General features: G+C 37.4%; 1 protein-coding gene across 1 annotated transcript; it reads left to right on the forward strand.

Moving 5' to 3' along the window:
• The first annotated feature begins 330 nt into the window (after positions 1-330).
• On the forward strand, positions 331-15,082 carry LOC150078102 (uncharacterized). Its single transcript, XM_090384684.1, has 6 exons — positions 331-493; positions 6,045-6,103; positions 8,460-8,570; positions 8,806-8,841; positions 10,401-10,442; positions 14,702-15,082. The coding sequence occupies exons 1-6, from the start codon at positions 388-390 to the stop codon at positions 14,729-14,731; spliced, it is 384 nt and encodes a 127-aa protein (XP_090240810.1). The 5' UTR covers positions 331-387; the 3' UTR covers positions 14,732-15,082.
• Positions 15,083-22,948: the final 7,866 nt, after the last annotated feature.

Raw genomic sequence — 22,948 nt, forward strand, 5'->3', positions numbered from 1 at the left:
CAATTCGATCTTAATTGTATAAGATAAGATAAGATAGGATAAGATCTGTAAGCTATCGATAAGTTCTTGTAATATAATCCCATCTTACGTTTGTAAGATGTGCAAGATCTTACACGCAAGATCTCTTAGTTTTAGTGGGGAAAACCTCTTTCATCTTTTTCAAGGGTAATGTGCCATACTTCAATGATTCCTCTAATATCTCATTTCCCGAGGAGCAGCTCTCAGTTAAACTTACGAAAGGATGACTCGGCGAAACGACGTATCCACTCATTCTGGACGGCATTGTGTGACGTATGACTTGAAGAAACATCCGTTCTACAGTAGACATAAATAAGGTGCAACAACACGCATCCCTTTACTTTCGAAGATAATCTAAATTGACAAGATATGAAGCTTTATTTTGCACTACTTTTCCTCGTCTTCGTGGGGTACTGCTCGGCCCAAAACATTGAAGAAAGAGAGGACTACCTCAATGTATTTGCACCGTGGTGTCGTAAGTAGGATACGAAATTTTATTACTATAAATCATTGGCGAACGTAAGTTGCTGTCGTTGTTGTTGTACTAGGGTTTTTAGGACATAATTAGCTTTTTTTTTTCGAGACTAGCGTTCACAATACACTGTCACCTCATTACCTTAATCACCTCATTACTTTGTATGACCCTATAAGCGTGATAGCACTAAAACCACAAGTTTCGGGTCTAGTATTCTGCCAAGTAAACTTTAAATACTGTTATTCTGGTTTCAGTGATGCATGAAGATGTTCAGCTGGATCAAAACTAAAACAACAAATCACACTTTAACTCAGCAAAAACCATCTTTATGATTTATTTAACGCTGCTACATTAATTTGGAGAAACACCTTATTTTTAGGCAAAGCATTTCAAGTCATCAGCGTTTGGCTACAGAAGTGGCTCTCTTCAAATCTGTATCATGAATTTATTTATACAAAACAGAATTCTAACTGAATTGACTCAAATTAATGAAGAAACTTATTCAGCTGCTAGACGTTAAGGACGTATGCGTACTACTGAATTCAACTTCAGGTCGCGAGAAGTTATGGGTACATTAAGACTAAACTAAGTAAACATAAGTTTACGAAGTCATATGAAGATCTAAGAAAACTTTTTCTACTAAGGGAAAAAAATCATAGATAATTTAGAATTTGAAATTATAAAACTGTTAATGCTATTTCGGTGTTTTTAAAATCGGGAAAAGTAGAACTTATTCTGTTGTGTATTTTGTGATGTTGTTGTTGTTGTTATTAAGGGGCTACTAAGGCCAAATTGTGTATGTTCATTGAAAATTCACAAAAAACATATTGTTAGGTTAAATTACATACTTCTGTACAAGCCACTATATTTTAGATATAATAAAAGTTCTTCAACATTTGCTTCATTTCCTAAGAAATGAGATAAATCAGGTGATAGATTCAACGTGGAAAGTGACTGAAAACTGTTTGACCTGATGGTTGAATGTAAAGGACAGTCAACCAGAAAATGACGGACCGTAAGTTGCGTCTGACAGGATGAGCACTGTGGTGGGTTTTCTCCGAATAATAGAAACAGGTGAGTATGATGAGTGTGCCCAATTCTGAGTCTTGCCAGTACCACTTCCTCTCGTCTGTTTCGTCTGAAGCCAGACAGCCACAGCTTTGGATCTTCTTTTATCTGGTAAAGTTTATTGTTGGTGTCACTTTTCCCGGTCTGTGACCATTTGTTGTAGCACGCTTTGCGTATGACAGACTTATAGATAGAGAAAGGAACCTGAGGATGTTGTGAGAGAGCTGGTTGAGGATGTTTAGCGGCAAAGTCAGCACTTTCATTTCTCGGAATGCCAGAATGGCCAGGGATCCAGCAAAAACTGATTGACTGATTGGACACACTGCAAGCGAATAGCTGGGAATGAATCTGTTTCAATGTAGGATGAGAAGAGGAGAAATTCTTCCTTGTGGCAGCACTAAGAGAATCTGTGTAAATTATGGCAGATGAGATGGAAAGCTCAATAATCTTACTAAGCGCTAACTTAATGGCATATAATTCAGCTGTGAAGACGCTGCAAGCAAGCGGTAGTGTGGCTAAACTTGTACATAAAGGAAAAACTGCCGCAGCACCTACTATACTCTCAGTTTTGGAACCATCCGTATAAATTTTACAAGCATGGTTGTTCATAGTAAGCATGAGCTGAATGTAACTGTCTGATATTGCAGGGAGGTATAATGTTTTTCCCCCACTGGAGGAAGTGTATATCTTGAGGGACAGACACATATGTCCAAGGAGCAACAGGTGTAGTTGTGTCTTGGAAAATTTCATTTAAATTGACATTCCAAGTTTGAACAAGCTCTTTGATCCTGAGCGAGGCAGGTCTATTTTCATTTGGCTTGCTCTCATAGAAGGATTCCCAACGAGTATTATAAAGATACTCCCAACTTGGGTGCGATGGTAGACTCTGGATCTTAGCAGCGTAGTGCAACAGTAATGTTTTCTACGCAGGTGTAATGGGGGATCATGAGCTTCAATATATAGACTTTGGATCGGAGAAGTCCTGAAAGCTCCCAGCGCAGTCCTCAGAGCACTGTGATGGATCATATTTAGCCGTTTTAAAATAGTGCTCCTGGCAGAGTCATACACTGGATAACCATAATCTAGCCGTGAACAGATTAAACTTCTATAAAGATGCAGCAAAGTATACCGATCAGCTCCCCATGACATAGATGAGACCGATCGAAGTAATTTCCAATTGTTTAAAAAAGTTCTCAAATAAGTGATGTGTGCTTGGAAATTAAGCTTACTGTCTAATATCAGACCAAGAAATCTGATATTAGTAGCATGTGGAATTGGAGTATTGTTTATTTGTAGTTCAGGTTCGGGATGGAGAGATCGTTTCTTACAAAAGTGAGTGACAGTGCATATCTTTTTTGATAGTTGATAGCCATTCCGTGAAGTCCAGGATTCTGTTTTGGTTATGGCAAGTTGGAGTTGCTGTTCGATGGTATTCATACTTTGAGACTGACAGGAAATGGTAAGATCATCTGCATATGTATAAGTTTGAACAGTTTTTGAGATATCTCGTGTCATGCTGCTAAATTGGATTGAAAACAGTGTTGGACTAAGTATTGATCCCTGCGGGACTCCCTCTTCCTGAATGTGACATGTAGAGAGTACGTTTTTATATCGGACCTGAAAAGAACGCAACTGCAGGAAATTTTGAATTATTTCCGGCAAATGGCCCCTAAACCCCAGATGGTAAAGGTCCATAATAATATTATGACGCCATGTAGTATCAAATGCCTTTTCAAGATCTAAATTGACCATGACTAGATGTTGTTTCATGGCAAAGGCATTGCGGATATGAGACTCGGCTTTAATGAGCACATCTAGGGTTGATCTATTTTTTCGAAAGCCAAACTGATAGTCTAGAAGGAGATTCTCTGACTCCAAATTAATGGATTTAGGACCAGGTGGGAAAGTGGTGATGTTGGAGCTGTGACGAGGAAATATATTCCCCAGGTGAACTATGCATTGTCAAAAACCGTGGCATCTTGGTTTGCGCTTTCTGTGTATACTTCTTTTTTGTTAACAGGACATGGCTTACTTAGGGCCAAATTATATGAGAGAGAGGATTGGAGATAGATCCTTGGAATCATGTAATTTTTTTATGTCGAGAGTATGAAGACTAAAGGCAGACTTTGATGGCGCATGTTCCTGGCTTATCGTTTAATACAGTACATTTACTTATTGCAAATCGTGACTGTTTTAATTCATTTCAGGAGTTTTCAGCTGCTGTTTTTTTAAGAAGAACTGTTCTTAGAGCCTTTCTTTGAGAGGCAAACATGTTGACTGGATTGTCTTCATGGACTTTCACTATTGGTTTCTACCTCTGGCTAGCAGCTGGAGTGCTGGACCTGATTCATGGTGTTGTGTCTGGTGCTCTGGTTAGTTGTCTTTTGTGCTGCGATCATGAATACTCCCTTCTGGATTCTGGGGTGCTGGACCTGATTCATTGCATCGGGTCTGGTGCTCTAATGGTTCTATTATCCATGACGTATAGTTGGAGATTTACTGGACAGTACCTTTATTGTGTTTGGAGGTTGCAGTGCATGTAGAACAGCAAATGAAGAAATATTCAGTCGAACTGTGATTTTTGAAGTTTATAGTTGTGCCATCCAGACTATTGAATATTATTATTGTTTTATTATTTTTTTTCCTGTTGGCTCCCTGGTATGGGCAACCCGGGGACGGGATTGCTGGCATTCACTGGTATTGCACTACCTCCAGTCGGTGCCGGATTTCGTGAGCGAATTGCGCTACAGTAAAATGAGACCCAGGAAATTCAACATACTTTTCCAGGCCTGCTTTGTAAAGACTATATATTTACAAGTTCTCAAGGTAGAGTTGGCCTTATGCCTGGGAGTTACCCTGATTAAAGAACACACTTACACAAACACATACATGAGTGTTTAATGATATGTACAGAGCATATAATTATATGTAAATATATCTTTTATATAAATCACGTATATACTTTGATGTACATAATCTTGAGACTGTATATTGTGTGTAATTAATGAATTAATGAAAAAAAAATTACTCCAGGATGCAAGTGAGCCTAGTATGAACCATTCTTTCGGAAATTTTTCCCATGCAGCTCGTAAGAGATATTGGCCTGTAATTTTCAACACAAGAAGGATTTTTTTCCTGGTTTTGGTAAGGCGATAATGTATGAATGGCGCCATGAAGAAGGATAGGCATTTTCAGAGAAGATCCGATTATAAAAAATTAATAGGGTTCTCAAGTCTTCTCCAAGTAAATGCTTTAGCATATGTAATGAACTCCATCTGGACTTGCAGCGCTATTGGAAGATCTGTTTAATGATTCTTTAAATTCGATTAATATAAACGGTTGATTGGTTGTACGGGAATGAGCGGCGCGTAAAGAAGTTGATTTTATACCGTTCTGCACTTACTTTGATGTTCTGGAAGGTGGACGCATAGGTAGCAGAAGCTGAGATTTTTGCAAATGATTCTGCTGATGCATTTGCAACTTCTTCAGAAGTAGAAATGTCTTTCCCTTTCCAATGAAGTACCAGAGAGGGCAGCCGAGCAAATTTGCCATTTAATGCCTGTATTCTTTTCCAGATGGCCCGTGTATCCGCGTCTTTGGTGATGGTTGAGACAAAAGCAATCCATGAATCCCGTTTCGCTTTCCGCCTAACTTGTCTAGCTTTTGCTTTTAGTATTTTAAAAGCAATTAGGTTACTAGTGGTGGGATACTTGCGGAAATTATCTCGCTTTGTTACCATGCATGAAATCATGCATGGTAACAAAAGTAAACTGCATAACTCGTACTACATATACAGCGACGAAATTTTTGTAAACATCTTGATGGAAATTGGCCATTTGGAATGATGACATCCCACTCCACCGTGGACTACTTTTGCAATGAGGAAGTAAATGCATCCGCTTTTTAAAGTCCTACTAGATAACTATAAGATTAATTATAGATGGTAAGAACTTCGCAATTTTCTCATGATTCTGCAGAGTAACGGGTATTATTTTTCTCATCCTGCGACGCAAGATGACGGTTTACGATGTCAATCCATCCACTTGCCAACCTACCCGTATAGAAACACAACCCTCTTTCAAGGATATCAGTCATTTATGATAACTCAGCACAAAATTCAGCTAAACGTCTTCATGCATCACTGAATCCAGAATAATAGTATTTCAAGTTAACTTGTAAGATTACTAGACCAGAAACTTGTGGTTATAGTGATATCACCCTTATAGGGTCATACATACAAAAGCAATATAGAAAATTAAAAAAAAGAGAGACAAAATTATACAAGAATAATTATTGCACTCTCATTTAAAAATATAAATGAAGTACCCTTTTAGCTAAAATTTTAATTGTTGAAATGTATTTAGCTTTTTTTAGCTTTCTTGCCATTTAAAAATTATCGTAAATCAAACTCAATTATTTAATATTTTCATTGATCGCATAATAAATTATTAATATCACTATGTTTTTCTTTGCCTTCCTATAGTAAACGATCAGGTGAAAGTCCAAAGGGCCAAGAATTGCACCAATAGCTTTCCAGAAGAGGTCAGTAAATCATTTAAATGAAAAATTAAATTGGTCGAAATAGATTTGTTAACAGCCATTAAGAAAATTATATATTCATATGTTTTATAGTATTGTTTGGTGAATCCAAAAACAACACCCATTTTTGTCCATCACGTAGGACGCTTTTTATTAGTTATTTAATTGTGTATAACGTTTGCATGCACCCATTTATGTCCTTGTATATTAATCATTCCTCTCATACTATATTTACACTGACGATTTTTTATCAGCTTCACATTTTTACTGTTATGCCATCAAGTAGATTGGTTAGGGATTTGTGCCGAGCAACTAGTGACAGGAGCCATCAGTATTAGCCTCTAAAAATTTTGTGTACTATATGGTTCGGTTGACAGTTTTGAGTTCATGAAAAACATGAGTTTAGAGGAATAAAAACCCATGCAACCCTCAATCAAAACTAACTCAATCATAATGTGAAAAATCCCATAGTTCCTTCCGTCTAAGTAAAAAGTACTTCTTGACTTCGGCCGATAACGGGAAGGAAATTTTTGCCTTATCCACTGTGTGAGAGAACCCAGAGACACTATCAGTACGCTGCTCTCAAAGACATGGCATCAACAGGGCACATAAAAGTAGCATCCAAAGAAATAGAAACAGAATTAAGAGGATTTTTTTTAGGCGAACATGGAGTGGACCCGTGGAAGTTTATTGTAATTAGGATAAATATACATATTCTAGCCAAGTGACTTACATCTAGATCTGATATGCCAGTACTTTCCGGCATCATCACACTTCAAAGAAGAGACATCTCAACGATCTACAAAATGGGCAACTAGGCTCCAATCTAACCTCTTTGAAGAATCTAAACAGGATGTTTTCGTCCATTATAATTGAAATCCTAAACAGATTTCAAATTTACTATGAAAAATTATGTTTAAATTAATTAGAATTGTTAAATGTAGAATTGCCTGTAGAATTGTTAAATTTCAACAAGCGATGCAGTTACAATACTAACTCCAACCCATACACTGGTAGCATCTAACCAGGAAACTGTAAGCTAACTCTTGTATCTACGAGTATGTTCATCACAGCAGACTCGCCACAACTGTTTTGTGCGTGCAGTGTCATATTGTCATAAAAATTGTGTAAGTACGTTTGTTTTATTTTTTATTCACCATTCCTCTCGAGTGTACTATGCTGTCAAGGGATGAGTCCTGTTTCTTTGGGCTGCTTGTAAATATCTTCACAGTATATGAAGTTAAAAGTACTCAAACATGAATAAATAAATCAATAAATAAAAAGAATATCATATGCATTATGCTTACTTCAGAATGAAACTCTAAGTAACTTTATTATAATAGTCTCGGGAACTCGGAGACTTTTTCTTTACTTGACTTTATTGTCTTCAAAGGTTCAACAGAATGCAAACAGCTCCAAGTTTGCAATGAATGATGTTTGCAGATCTTTCATTAACCCTTTTCTCTCAGAGATTTGTGTCTTATGAGATGATTCTGTTCAATTTTAACAAAAACAAGTTTCCGGAGAAAAACCATGCTACCCCTCGTCTGAGACCAGATAACTCAGCCACGTTATGAAAAAGGCACATAAAAATTCCTCACATCATCGGCGGGACGCGAACTGGGGTCTTTTCCACCCAATGTGGGGAGAATGGTGATTCTACAAACTGTGCTACCAAAGAGGGCAGGATTTACGAAGTCTTCAAACCTAATCCTCTGGAAAATGCCTGGGATCTTTTGTTTTGAACTTTACGAAGATGACTGGGATGTTTTGTTATGAACTTGGTCAAGAACTTTACGAAGCCAGATTTCTTCCTCAAAGAGAAATTGTGTTTATTACCTACTAAGCTGCTGAACAACTTTTTGGCAGCATGACGATTCGATGTGAGAGTTGTATAGCAGTGAAAGGTGATCATACTCCCCATAATTGCTTGTATAACTTCTCATTAAGGATGGTTATTATTCTTTGATGAAGCACGTTCATTATGTTTTGATGGGTTTATGAGTTGTTCATTTTACTGAAATCTCCTCAGCTAGTAATGAGATTGTTTCTAAATATGGGTAACTTTCTTAACTTTTTTGTATACAAAGTATATATGAAAATGGATTTTAATTATTCAATTGCAGTTTTATGGAACAAAATTTTAAAGTTATTTTTGTAAACTAGCATTGCTAAATATGGAAAGTAAATTTGCAAGTTTTTATTAGAATAAAAGCGGCGAATTTTTAATTTTAATATTTGCTGACCAATGTAATTAAAATTGTAGAAAAGATGTCCTTCCAATGCATTTATAGTTGATACGTTGCTATACAAATACAAAGCTGGAACAAAAAGGCTGAATATTTTTGTTTTCTTCCAGGCAACTCAATTTTTAAAAGACTGTGGAGCCAAATATATGCCTGACTCTGCAAATGACATGGATACGCTGGGTACTGAAGTATGCAAACAAACTTGCGACATTAGAGAAAAGGTAAATAATCAACCTTGCAAAAAATACGCGTAGCGCCATTTTATAACAACATGGCTACCTTATTCTTTTTTTCATATTATTAAAACTACATCTTTGCAAATTGGCTTTGATTAGCATCAAATGTCTAGTTTAACAACACACGTTAAGCATTAAAACTGAAATAATTCAATTATATATCATATTAAAATGTAAGCGATGTTCTAAAAACAAAAATATTATTTTTCTTTAATTTCAGATGTACATGTGTTTCATATATAAGATTCTGAAATTGGTAAGTTCTGTCTTTTATGCTTCATTTCATAGCACTTACTCATACTAAGTTCAGTTAGCACTAGGATCACGAGTACCTCTGCAAATCCTGGGGATCCGCACAGGTACTCGGAGAATCCATGAGTAATGTTCGAAATTTATTATAAATAGATTTATTATATAAAGATTTAGAGATACCAAGATTTATTGTACAAAATAACTTTTGTAATATTAAACTTGTAATATTGTAATTAAACTTGTAATATTAAACTTTGCTCGGTGGCTACAGGGCAGAAGGTTGTCGTTAATGGTTATTCTTCACATTGGTGTAACGTCAGGAGGGGTCCCTCAAGGATCGGTTCTTGGACCACTATTGTTTCTCATTTTCATAAATGACATCGAGGAAGGCATAAAAGGCGTGATGTCAAAATTAGCAGACAACGTAAAGGATAGTAGAGTCGTTAATGATTAGTGCCAAGCAGCGCGCCTTCAGGATGACTTGAACAGACTTCAAAGATGGTCAAAGAAGTGGCAGCTGTGTTTTAATGCAGCTAAATGCAAGGTCTTACACTTGGGAAATAGTAATATCTGCCCGTATTGTAACTCCCAGAGTTACATTACGGACAGATATGAGGTTTTCTGAACAGTGTAAATAGGCAGCCAGGAAAGCCCAAGGTATTCTATCGATGATTTATCGAACGTTATCCTGCAGAGATAGGGAGGCCATGATCCCACTGTAAGACCACATTTACAATACTGTGTTCAAGTATGGAGACCTCATCTGAAAAAAGACATTGAGCTTCTTGAAAGGGTTCCAAAGACGGGCAACTCTAAATTGGCAGAAGGACGAACGTATGAGGAAAGACTCCGATTATGTGGGCTACAAAGCTTGGCAACCAGGCAACTCAGAGGTGACCTGATTAAGGTTTATAAGGCTCTGAGAGGAGTTAGTAAAATTAATGAAGGCGGAATTCTCACTTTTATAAAGAATTCCAGAAGTAGGGATCGTCAATTCAAATTACAGGGCTTGAGGTTAAGGTTAGATTGGAGGAAGTTTTCTTTTAGCCAGCGAGTCATTGATTGCTGGAACAAGTTGCCCTCGCAGGTAGTTGATGCTGACAGTCAACTGGATAGCTACCTGTGGAAGGAGGGAAGCATATAATTTGCATTTTGTTACCTACTTTGTTTAGTTTTTTCACCCGAAATATAAGATTATTAAGAAATTTCCTAAAATATTTTGAAGTGAAAAAAGAGTGTTTCAATTAGTACCACTCATGTAATGAGGCGAAAGTGTAGCATTGTGCTTCTTTGATTTCGCAATTTCTTCTTTGCTTCTCATCGCTGCAATTCGATATCAATGGTGTTTCTTACACTTCAATGTACCATGATCAGCTCTGTGTAACCAGCCCACAGTCTATCAATGCCATAAATCACGTTGAAGTCGGAGGGAGGGACTGCGTTTAAAATGAAATTTTCCATTTTTTATTTGATATTGCGATATATGCTAATTTTTTTGAACAGTGTATATGTGCAATGGCTATATATATATATACTTTTATTGTGGATTTTTTTTTACTTTAGGAAATGACCGAAGAAAAGAAGAAGCAATATAATGATATACAGGTAATGCATTGGATTATTTTTTGTTCCTTTATATTTCTGTAAGATAGAATTCATTGCCAAATCTCATCGTATTCGTATATATATAAAAAAAAAATTAAAAGTTCTCTTTCAGTCAACCGATCAGATGGGTAGCTAACTGCTGAAACTTATTAAAGTTATTGGAGAATACATAAGTTATAAATTACTGTTCTTTAAATAAGAGAACATAAGCAGTCATCCAAATCACCATTAAAAATATAGAAAAAATCGATGAAATCAGTTCAGGGATTACTTAGGTGTCTTTTACTCAGAATAGTGACTGATCGTGGGATTATTTGCTAAGTGTAGCAGGATTCCTCCAAAGAAATGTGAAAGCATAGAGAGAGGGTCTATTAGACTTATATCGGGGCTCTGAATAGGCTCCTCCATCAGTATCACATTATCTTCTCGAAACCAAACACTGAGCTTTTTAACGGTGGCATTATTTTTTTGGAATCAGTAGCAGGCCATGAAATTTCATCAGTTTTGAAAAAAAAAAATACTGTGAATGTCAAAATATGGCTCTTTTGCATGGTATTCTCCGTAAGCCCAACACCATACCAAAAAAACAGACCACAGCCATCTGACTGATACACCGTGTTTTCCAGTTTGTACGGTGCAGTCCTTTTCAAAATGTTTTGCGTGTTGCAGAAAATCGTAGTTGTTTCAATTTGATAAAAACGTATAATTAAACTCGTTGTCTTTTTTTCCGTTCCTCCAAAAAGGCAAGGTCCTTTATGTATAACACTACCGTATCCATTGCTATATACTGTATTAATGTCTGTAGCCGATAGCACCTCCATAGAATCTCTGTTAATACAAGATTACATGAAAAATGTGCACTGACCTGTTCCTGTAAATTCCCAAGTTCCTTTAATGATTCTTTGGCAACTTTGGCTGCAGAAGGACACTCCCATTGTCCAACTTACTTTCAGTGATCACTGAATTGTGATCACCCATCCAAAACGGAATTTGCCTCGTAGCTTGCATTATAAAAAGCCTAACAGCTTCGTACGCTACAACAGTGGTAAGTTGCATCTACTCATGCAAGCCAAAGTGATAAGGTAGCAACCATCGGAGGTAGTAAAGATATCACAGAGTTTCAAAAGGGTGTGATTGTGGTAGCTCGTACGTTGGGTGCTTCCATATCGGAAACGGCACGTCATGTCGGTTGCTCATGGCGCAATGTGGTTAAGGTATACAAAAAAGGTGTCGAATGGATCAAACCACCTGCCGAAAACAGAACTATAAAGAATAATGCAAGGTCGTACAGTGTCATACAGTGACCTGCTCAACGGCAGGTCACTGTATGACAGTTGGCATCTCAATACAATATGGGGGAAATAGAAGAACAATATCCCAAATGATGATGCGCCGCACACTCAGACATATGGGGTTCCATAGCAAACGATTCAAGAGATACCCTCTACTCGTCCGCTGATCATCGTCGACAACACGCTGGTTGAATACTGGAAGACTGGAAACTAGTTCGAATGAGTCCAAGTACTTGATACAGCACACCGATGGAAGCAACACGAGTTCATCGGCCCATTGTTCACGGCGCCCACTATCCAGGCAGGTGAGGGAGCTTGCTTAATATGGGACATGTTTTACTGGCAAGAACTAGATCTTCTGGTGCGTATGGACCAACGTTTCACTGGTGAGGTCTACCAGCAGATTTTAGGAGACCATGTGTACCATGTCATGTTGCATTTTTTTCCCGGATAGAAACGGGACCTTCCAAGACGATAATGCGCTGTGTCATCGGTCGGCAATGTGCAGGAGTAGTTCGAGGAACACAGTGAAGATATCACCCATCTTGACTAGCCTCCAAATTCGCCTCAATCCAATTGACCACCAGTGGAATGCTTTGGAAGTGCGGTGAGACGTAGGGACACGCAACCATCATCTATTCCGACAGTGTGGAAAGCCTTGCAAGCAGCTGCTGATCCCTACGGATGTCTCCAGACATCTAGTGGAGTCAATGCCTAGGCGAACAGCGGTTGTTATCTGTACAAACTTTGGCCCAACACGGTATTTGATAGTTGGTCATAATTCAGTGATCGCTGAGTGTATAAACAAGGTACAACACCATGGCCACTCTGAAAAATGTAATTACTGAATTTTAATATGATTTATTGAATAAATACACCAGCAGAGCGTTCTGAAAGTACTACTGTTACAGAGTGATTCAAAATTCGAGCAACCCAAATATCAGTAATTAAAAAAATATTTAATATCAGATTATGTAATCAAGTAATTATAATAACCATAATAAGTACGAGTAATTATTAAAATTATTTGGTAACTGTGAATCCGAAAAATCCAATTTCCTCGGCTTTAATTTTCACATACTATTTTGAACAAAAATTTCGTTCAATTATAAACACATAAAAGGAAAATTATAAACAAAGAGAAATTATAAACACACAAAACACCAGAAATTATAAACACATAAAAGTTCATAAAAGGAATATGTCAGGATGGCTTCGCCATGAACGAATTGGTAAGGATGAGTTTGTGTGAAAGTGTAACCTTATAACCGCTGTTCTGTATACCGAAATATTAGTGGTGACACCAATGTAGTCTTGTAATAATAGTGTATGGTTTGGTTTAAAAAAATGAGAGAAATCGACTTTTCATTTTGGGTTGCGCAAACTTTGAATCACTCTGCAGAAAGTACAGTAAGGAAGAGGCATATGAAAATCCGCTCTCTGCCATACTCTTGTTTTTTTTTTTTTTTTAATTAGCTCTCTCACTTTCTCAAAAAATCCAATTGAAATCTCTCCCGTTATGAAGAAAAAAATTAACGAAAGCAAGAGATAGAAGGCAGTTGAAATCCTGCATCACCACAATCATTACAGACCAGCGAAAAAAAGATAGAAAGCAAGGAATAATCGCAAAAAGCCTAGGGTGGGAGTGATCAAAATGTATTTATATGGAATTTACTTAATGTAACTACTCAAAAAAAGACTCAAACTATTATATTATGGCCACCCATAATTTCTTATATATGCATTATATCTGTATATTGCGTGTGTGTTCTCTGGTTGATTTTCCTGTTTTGCTGGACGAAAAAAAAACCAGTTTCTAGGGAGAAAAAAACTTTCTATCTACCCCTGAGACCGACTAACTCAGCCACGGAGTGAAAAAATGCCCATTAAAGTTCCTCGCGTAATCGACGGGATTCGAAGGGGCCTCTTCCACCCGGTGACGATATCACTGTGCTACCGGGCAGACCACGAGTGATTACAGAGCTGTTACCTTAACTTCTGTTTCACGGAAAATAATGGAGTCACTAGTTAAAGAAGAAATGCGGGATCATCTAGACAGGAACGCAGTTATATTACAATCAGATGGATTTGTCAAGGGGCAATTTTTTCTGACCATTGGATACTGTGATACAGTAACAAAAGAACTAGATGAAAAAACATAATTTTGATATGACGTACTTAGATTTCTGAAAAGTTCAGTTGGTATAAATCACCGTCCTCCTCACACTGAACGGAAAAGATCTGAATTCAAATTCTGTCGATGATATGAGGAAATTTTATGGTCCTTTTTCACAAAGTGGCTGAATTAGTCGGTTTCGTGCGAGAATAGCATGGTTTTCCCTCCCGGGAACTCAGGTTTTTTAGTCCAGCGAAGAGAAAATCGACCATAAAACACACGCAATTTACAGACAATATATATATGGTGCAATACGACTGTATTCGCTGATGCGCCCAAACCCAACAACAAACAAATCAAGCTTAAATCAAAACTAGCTTTTATCTTCATAGTTTAATAATTTCAGTTATTCGGATATAGAGTTCAGACAATTTTAATCTAAGACAAATTTTTTAACGCAAATGGCTGAGCTGAATCATGCGAATATTATTTTTAACAAAGAAAAAGCAAATTAAATAATGCTAATTAATGTGCTATGTGCGTCATTAATAGCGCCAGATATGTAAAAAGTATATTTCGCAGTGTGCAATATACACTCAAGAAAGGAGAAACCACAAAGAAAATTTAAAAGATTAATTATATAACTTCCCATCATATTATTGTTGTTTCAGAAACAATGCCTAATTTCTGTGTTTTGTATGAATAGATGCTTTGTATCTTTATTTAGAGATTATATTCTAATTAATTACTTTAAAGAAATTTATATTTATCTCTTATATCATACCACATGGTATGATATAAGATAATAAGAGATAAGTCATCAATTGTAATGACTGTCTGATTTCTTTCAGAAATGTGTAAACGAAGCCATTTTTGAGTAAACCGTCTCTGGAGCTACTACGACGTTGCAAGTCAAACTGAGTAACTATTTTTATGAGAAATGTATAAACTGGGTTCTCGTAATCACTGATTTATATATGAACTGAGATGTGAATCCACTACAAAAAATATCACTAACCCTGAATTTGCTACTAAAAAAGTTTTTAGAATATTAGCTCCATGTGGAAATATTTACACCTTGTTACATAATCATAAGAAATTGTCCTTAGGAGAAATCTAAATCCCTTCAAAAATTAGATTGTTTTGTGCTCGTTGATATATTTTTACCATATTTGTAAAGGATGGAAATTAAATGTGCATAAAAATTTAACAGGAATAAAGTAGAAGCAACATACCTGACCTTTACTGGGTTTTACCTTTTAAATATGACACACACACATTTGAATGATATATCACTGTGTTTCTCGACGTACTAAGAAAATATAATTACAACTCAAATTATAAAATTTGAAACCTGAAGTTAAGATATAGCCAAGAACTAAAGTCAAAGCACAAAGAAGCTGAAACTTGTGTGACAATACTAAGATCACTCCATGAAAATATTCTGTCAACTGGCGTGTTTTTGTTGTTTTTTTTTACGAAAACTGCCGGGTTTTTTTTCTTTTCATATAGCTCATATATGACCACAGACTTGTGTTTAATAGTATGGTATGTTCCAGTATTTTCAGTCCCAAACACCGGGACAATCCTTCACACAGACAGTTTAATATTTTCTTTCAGTTCCCAGCTACAAAAATTAACAAGGCAACCAATGTTAATTATTTTTTGCAAAATCTCTTCTTGGCAGTTACCATAGGTTATGATTATTCCATTTCCATACCGTGTAGAACAGGGCTAGATTAAAGTCCCGACTACCCGGAACTTTTTCCACTATGGCCTAGTTAATGGGTCTCATGACTTCTCGTGGTCAAGTTCTCCGATAATTCATATATTTGATATCAATGTATCCCCTTAATTAGGGGCTTTTCTATTTGTTTTGACTGAGCCAACTGTGAATGCAGAAAATGATAAATTCCTGTTCTTTAATAGTGGAAAAGATACACAGGAGCTTGGATGTGCCCTAAGTTCATTTTGATGAATATATAACATCGTATATAATTATTTAAATAAATTCAATTGGTAAACGTGACAAATAATTAAAAAAAATGAAATTTCTTTATTAAAAAGCTTTAAATCTGAGACACTTCCAAATTTCCAAAAGAAGTTTTCAAAAATGTTAAGATTGTCACCGTGGATTGGAACCTTGTAATTGACAATGACCACCTTAACATTTTGAATGAACAGTTCGCATTGGTTCTAACATTCGCCCGAATTTTAGAATAAATGAAAATACTATAGACCCATTGTCCTGAATTCCCTGTATGTGTGTGTGTTTGTGTGTGTGTGTGTGTGTGTGTGTGTGTGTGTGTGTGTGTGTGTGTGTGTGTGTGTGTGTGTGTGTGTGTGTGTGTGTGTGTGTGTGTGTGCTGCGCTGGTGAACGTGGGTTCGTGACATACAATGTTAATACTTCTGATGATTATCTGCAGTACGTTAGGATTATTATGTGACAGGCATTTTCAGATCTGGAATATCTTTTTCCGGTGGGATTTCCTTTTCTTGTTCTATTTTGTTTCACAGTGGCCACTGAATGAATACCTTTGGCATCACCTGTATCAATACATGAGCGAGTTCTACTACTACCCGTAATAATGCTCCCGCTTTAGCAGCACTTATGACTATGATTTTCATATAGTCACTGATGTCGCCTGTTTTTCCCATGACACACCTTCAATGACTCGCCAAGGTACTTCAGCTCCTCTTAGAGATCTGTTCACGGACTGGAAAGTTTGAACGCCGGAAGCTTCCAACAGTTTTGATCCCATCTGAATCGCTTATCATATCGTGATTACCGATTCAGACACTGATTAGTCGATGACCCAAATTTGCTGTTGGCCACAACGGCGATCACCTCTCGGCCTCCTGGGCAGTCTGTCCCTTGGTCTGTTTTACCACTTGATCCAGCACCATCACAGTATTTCATTCACAGGTTGCACAACGATTATAATCACTGTCCTCCCCACACTGCTGCGTTGATGTCTCTGATACACTATATCCCCTGTTACCCTTCAGCTTTTACACAATAGCAACAGCTGGCGTGGCTAATAAAATCTGGTGAAGTAGAGTATAGGCCTATTTATCAGGTAAGGTTAATCTATTTCTCCAAATTTCACACGATCAGTTCATTACTATATAAAAATAGCCATTATTTTCTATTCTTTCTTAGTCTCATTGACAGATATCGAATAAAGTGTGCAAAAAATAGATACGAAGTATGAGTAAGACGCTCCATCATACAATGACGTGATAAATTAAAAAACATGTCAATTAGAGAGATGCGTGTTTCGTGCTTTGTTGTTTTGAATGAACATCAAAGCAACAGAAGAAATTATTTTTGTTAGCTGAAAATTCCATAGCCAGTTTACCAATTTTGTTGGACGGAAAATTCTAATATCCAGGAGAAAGCCATCCAATCCTCGTTCGAAATAAATTAACTTGACAAGTTAATCAAATCTGGAATATCTTTTCTCACGTTTCTCCCTTCTCAATATGAATAACGAAAAGCAAGAGCAGTCATGTTTCGCAAAAATGAACAGGATCCATTGAACTAAAAGGGAATATAATAAGGACTATCTATCATTGAACAGTTCATAAAGTTAATATGGATTTTAAAAGTTCATTGCTTTCTTTTATGGGAATTCCACACCTTCAACCAAAAGTGTTTTCTAAAGGGATTTACTTGACAAAGATAAAAACCAGAAAATCTAAAATAATTGTATGACACGCAAACCACATTTCATATTTCTTTATTTATTCAACTGCATACATTACAGAACCATTGGCTCCAGTTACAATGCACGAAAATAGTTCAGATGAAAGCATCAATAATGCGTAAATCTAACAAAATGTAATTTTCCAAAGTAGTTTACAACGATTACACAAGGCTCTTTGAAAACCGAACTATCTTGATCATGTCTGATTGCCTTAAAAAATTAAGGTGAATAGCTTATAAATAAAAGAAGTCAAAGTCTTTTACACTGAGGCGCAGAAAACTTTGATAAATACTTTTAATACAAAAAGATAAATATTTTTGCATTACAAAAAAGATTTTTCACATAAGGTGATAATTCATGACTATATAATATTCAAGTTTATCCAGATTTCATTTTTAATTAATATTTGAGCACCTATTGGAAAAGAAATGCACATTTAATAGGTATTACTCTATGATACTGCAAAGTTGCGATAATACATCAACGTTATTTACTAAACCTAAATTAAATTAAATTAAACTAAATTAAATTAAAAAATTTAAATTTAAAGGTACCTTTGTAAAGCAGCCGAAAAGAACTAACGAAAGACATTTTATGGGAGCATGGAAAAATAAGAAACCTTTGATAATATGATAGTCTGTCATGGTTTCAAGGAAGGTACCAGAATCTTACTGCTCCAAGAGCATTTGGTAATGAACATCTATGATAAGCAATATTGTGAGAAATCAATGCTTTGCTCGTATGAATTAATTTTATGGTAGTGCATTAGACAGAGTGGTTCTTAAACTTTTCGTTTTGCTCCCTTCAAATTTAAAGTCCCCACGCCCCAAGATTTTTAAGATATTTATCAAAAAATATATATTTATTTAAATGAGCTTGGTTCCAATTTTATACTGAATGATACCAGAAAGAAAAGTTGTCTTAGACAAACATTCATCTCTCTGTATTTGATGGGAATGTACGGTTCAATATTCTGTTGAGTGATAATTCGTTTCTTTCGAAGCAAAGCGTTTTTACAAACAAGAGAAAGGATAAGTATTGGGAATGAGGTGCCAAAAATGCGTTGCAATTGTCCAATACCCAAAGATTCACGCATAACGCTGCCTTTATTGCATTAGTAGTTCTGTTGGAACCAACAGATTCCTTGGATTATTGAATACCATGGATTAATGGATGACTCGGAATATTGGATACCGAGGATTACTGGCCAGTAAAATGGATGAAAAAGGTGATAGGCAACCCTCTATTTCCAGATCCATCCTTCAAGTAGATCTGGAAATCGCTCCCTGGACACATATGATGTCTGCAAAAAATATCGTCTATAGCTTTTGCTTATGCTACCATTATTACTCATAATGGACCGAATTGATGTTCAACTATAACCGTTTTAATCTCGAGTCCAAAGAAGGCGGAGAGAGATCATTCTGACTGCCGACCCCCACTTCGGCAACCCTTACAAATATGAATTCCCTGAAATATGTTTCCGGCCAATATTCTAAAACCTTAGTCTTCTTTAAGTATGCAATCGGATAAATGCTGTGAGAACAACCTTTACAGAAAACATATCTTAGAAGACACTTATCGGCTGATGAATCTCTGAAGGGCAGAATCACCTTAATAATGAAACGTCTCTTGAGTTTTCATGGCCATCGCAGACATTATAATCGAAAATAGTTGTATATATTTCTTATATATACCGTTGTATTTTACAGTAAAAAGTGCCGGTACATAAAACGAGTAGCCCTCTATCTAGCTCTCTTCACAACTGATTAATGTTCAGCTGAACTTGAAGCCCTCTTGCCAGGTCTCCAATCTTCTATGCGAGACCTTTCTAGCAGTGGCGGCTCGTGACTCTGATGTATGGGGTGCTGCTTCATTAAAGTTACATTAAATTGGCAACCCACCAATCGGGCATTGACTCAACCACTGGGAGCAAAATGTGAAACTGTCTAGCGCACAGTTCCGCCTACGGTTAAATTTCAAAACGATTTCGTGTTTTTATCCGTTTATTATTGAAATGATTATTGCAAATAGTTGTTTACCCATGAACCAAAGGCCCTAGGCTGTGGTTGGGCATGGATAGCATGGGCTCTGTTTAATACTTGTATTATATAAAGCAATTATTTATTTATTATTATTGGAAATAGAGGATGAGTATACTATACGCGGGACCTGTTAAAAAATATTCATTGCATTGCATTGTTCTTCACAAAATTTCATATAACTCCGTTGACTGTATAATTTAAAAGCTGGGGTGCTGCAGTTCAGCAGTGCCTACCAACGAGCCGCCCCTGCTTCTAGTTTAACTAATTCAGTCTCTGTCCGAATCCATATATACTTCTGTATATGTATTTTTTAAATGTATTGTCTGCATACTGAATGTATACCCTCCTAGTCTATTGGCCTCCAAGGGGGATGATCCCCAAACCAGGGAAATAAACAGATAAAAAAAATACTTAAAATAACTAATTGTTAACCACTGTATCTATTAATAGTTGTACTTCTGAGTTTGTACAATTTCAACCTTTGAATAAGTGTTCTCGGGTCGAGCCCACATGTATTCGATATACGTGTGATACCTCGCACAGATTGTAAATAGCATATTCTTCTGACACATATCCAACCTTACTAGTTCGCATTTGTGAATAAATAAACATAAGATGCAGTGGTCCTTACTTATACAACAATGGTAATGTTACTCGTGAATTCTTCGGTAATTGGATAATTTCCTCTTATTCGTGGCCACCTCGGTCCCCAAACTTTTCATCATTCGACCATTTTGGGGATACTTATTGGAAAGTGTCTTTGAAAACAAAAACTAAAACAGAATACTGACCTGCAGATTTTAGTCAACCTTGGACAACCATAGTAGAAGTGTAAATTTGTGCTAGCGAGTTGATTCCTTTGAGCATGTTTTGTGGTTGTGACATCATACACTGTTATGGACATTACCAACAGATCAGTGGCACGTAATTTAACACAATATTATGTTCTACGAATTCATTTAGCTGAAAAAAAAGTAAATGTTCGGTTTCACACTCAGCTAAGATAACACATAGAAAAAATGATATATATATAGAGAGAGCACTCCAACTTATATACAATGAAACAGTAATGCCATACTCGAGAAGACAGCTGGAAACCACCCCAACACAAACCACTATAATTAAAATAGGAAGTTCAGATCATTGTCCAAATCCAACACAGGCATGGCATTATAAACATCCATTCTCATCAACCGGATTGCACAGTGATCAAATTGATGCGAGGCACAGAATTCTGTTTTATTTTAAAGGAAAATCAACCTTTATGAAACACTCATAGTTTCAAACAAAGAGTACACAAAACAAACAGGTAATGAAATTTCAGATATTTTGTAGCCTGCACTTTCGCCACAAGTCTTTATCATCACCATCCGTCTAGCCCTTACCATCAGAGCCTTTCATCTTACCACCTTTCCCTTTACTACCAGGGCCTTTTCCTTTAGGACCAGGGCCTTTTCCTTTAGGACCCGGGCCTTTTCCTTTAGGACCAGGGCCTTTTCCGCTTCCATTTGCAGCAGCAGCAGCAGATGGTGGTGATGCTACAGTATCGTCAACAGGTTGGCTTTCAACTGCATCAGTATCCTTCTTTTCATCCAACTTTGCTTTGGGTTCTTCTGCTGCATCAATATCCTTCTTTTCGTCCAACTTTGCTTTGGGATCTTCTGCTGCACCAGTATCCTTCTTTTCGTCCAACTTTGCTTTGGGTTCTTCTGCTGCACCAGTATCCTTTTTGTCCAACTCTGCTTTGTATTCTTCTGCTGCACCAGTATCCTTCTTTTTGTCCAAATTTGCTTTGGGTTCTTCTGCTGCATCAGTATCCTTCTTTTCGTCCAACTTTGCTTTGGGATCTTCTGCTGCACCAGTATCCTTCTTTTCGTCCAACTTTGCTTTGGGTTCTTCTGCTGCACCAGTATCCTTCTTTTTGTCCAACTTTGCTTTGGGTTCTTCTGCTGCACCAGTATCCTTTTTTTTCTCCAACTTTGCTTTGGGTTCTTCTACTGCACCAGTATCCTTCTTTTTGTCCAACTTTGCTTTGGGTTCTTCTGCTGCATCAGCAACGGGCTGAATTTCGACAGCATCTTTCTCTTTCTCTTCATACATCGCCTTTGATTCTTCTGGGCTGTCTTCAACTAAGGGGATTTCAATTCGAACACTATCTTTATTTTTTTCATACTTACCCTTAGGTTCTTCGGGACTGTCTTCAACCTCAGGGCTTTCAATTTCATCGCTACCATTATTGTCTTCGTACTTTGCCTTGGGTTCTTCGGGACTGTCTTCAACCGCCGCAGGGCTTTCAATTCCATCGCTACCTTTACTTTCTTCGTACTTGCCCTTGGGTTCTTCGGGACTGTCCTCAACCGCCGCAGGGCTTTCAATTCCATCGCTACCGTTACTTTCTTCGTACTTTCCCTTGGGTTCTTCGGGACTGTCCTCACCGGCCGCAGGGCTTTCAATTCCATCGCTACCTTTACTTTCTTCGTACTTTCCCTTGGGTTCTTCGGGACTGTCCTCAACCGCCGCAGGGCTTTCAATTCCATCGCTACCGTTACTTTCTTCGTACTTTCCCTTGGGTTCTTCGGGACTGTCCTCAACCGCCGCAGGGCTTTCAATTCCATCGCTACCGTTACTTTCTTCATACTTTCCCTTGGGTTCTTCGGGACTGTCCTCAACCGCCGCAGGGCTTTCAATTCCATCGCTACCGTTACTTTCTTCGTACTTTCCCTTGGGTTCTTCAGGACTGTCTTCAACCGCCGTAGGGCTTTCAATTCCATCGCTATCTTTACTTTCTTCGTACTTTCCCTTGGGTTCTTCGGGACTGTCCTCAACCGCCACAGGATTTTCAATTCCATCGCTACCTTTACTTTCTTCGTACTTTCCCTTGGGTTCTTCGGGACTGTCTTCAACCTCAGGGCTTTCAATTCCATCGCTACCGTTACTTTCTTCATACTTTCCCTTGGGTTCTTCGGGACTGTCTTCAACCGCAGGGCTTTCAATTCCTTCGCTACCGTTACTTTCTTCGTACTTTCCCTTGGGTTCTTCAGGACTGTCTTCAACCGCCGTAGGGCTTTCAATTCCATCGCTATCTTTACTTTCTTCGTACTTTCCCTTGGGTTCTTCGGGACTGTCCTCAACCGCCACAGGATTTTCAATTCCATCGGTACCTTTACTTTCTTCGTACTTTCCCTTGGGTTCTTCGGGACTGTCCTCATCTGCCACAGGGCTTTCAATTCCATCGCTTCCTTTACTTTCTTCATACTTTCCCTTGGGTTCTTCGGGACTGTCTTCAACCGAGGGACTTTCAATTTCAGCACCCCCTTTATCGTCTTCATACTTTGCCTTTGA

This window comes from Mastigoproctus giganteus, chromosome 11, assembly GCF_048544385.1.
Source record: "Mastigoproctus giganteus isolate SK-2022 chromosome 11, ASM4854438v1, whole genome shotgun sequence".
NCBI lineage: Eukaryota > Metazoa > Arthropoda > Arachnida > Uropygi > Thelyphonidae > Mastigoproctus > Mastigoproctus giganteus.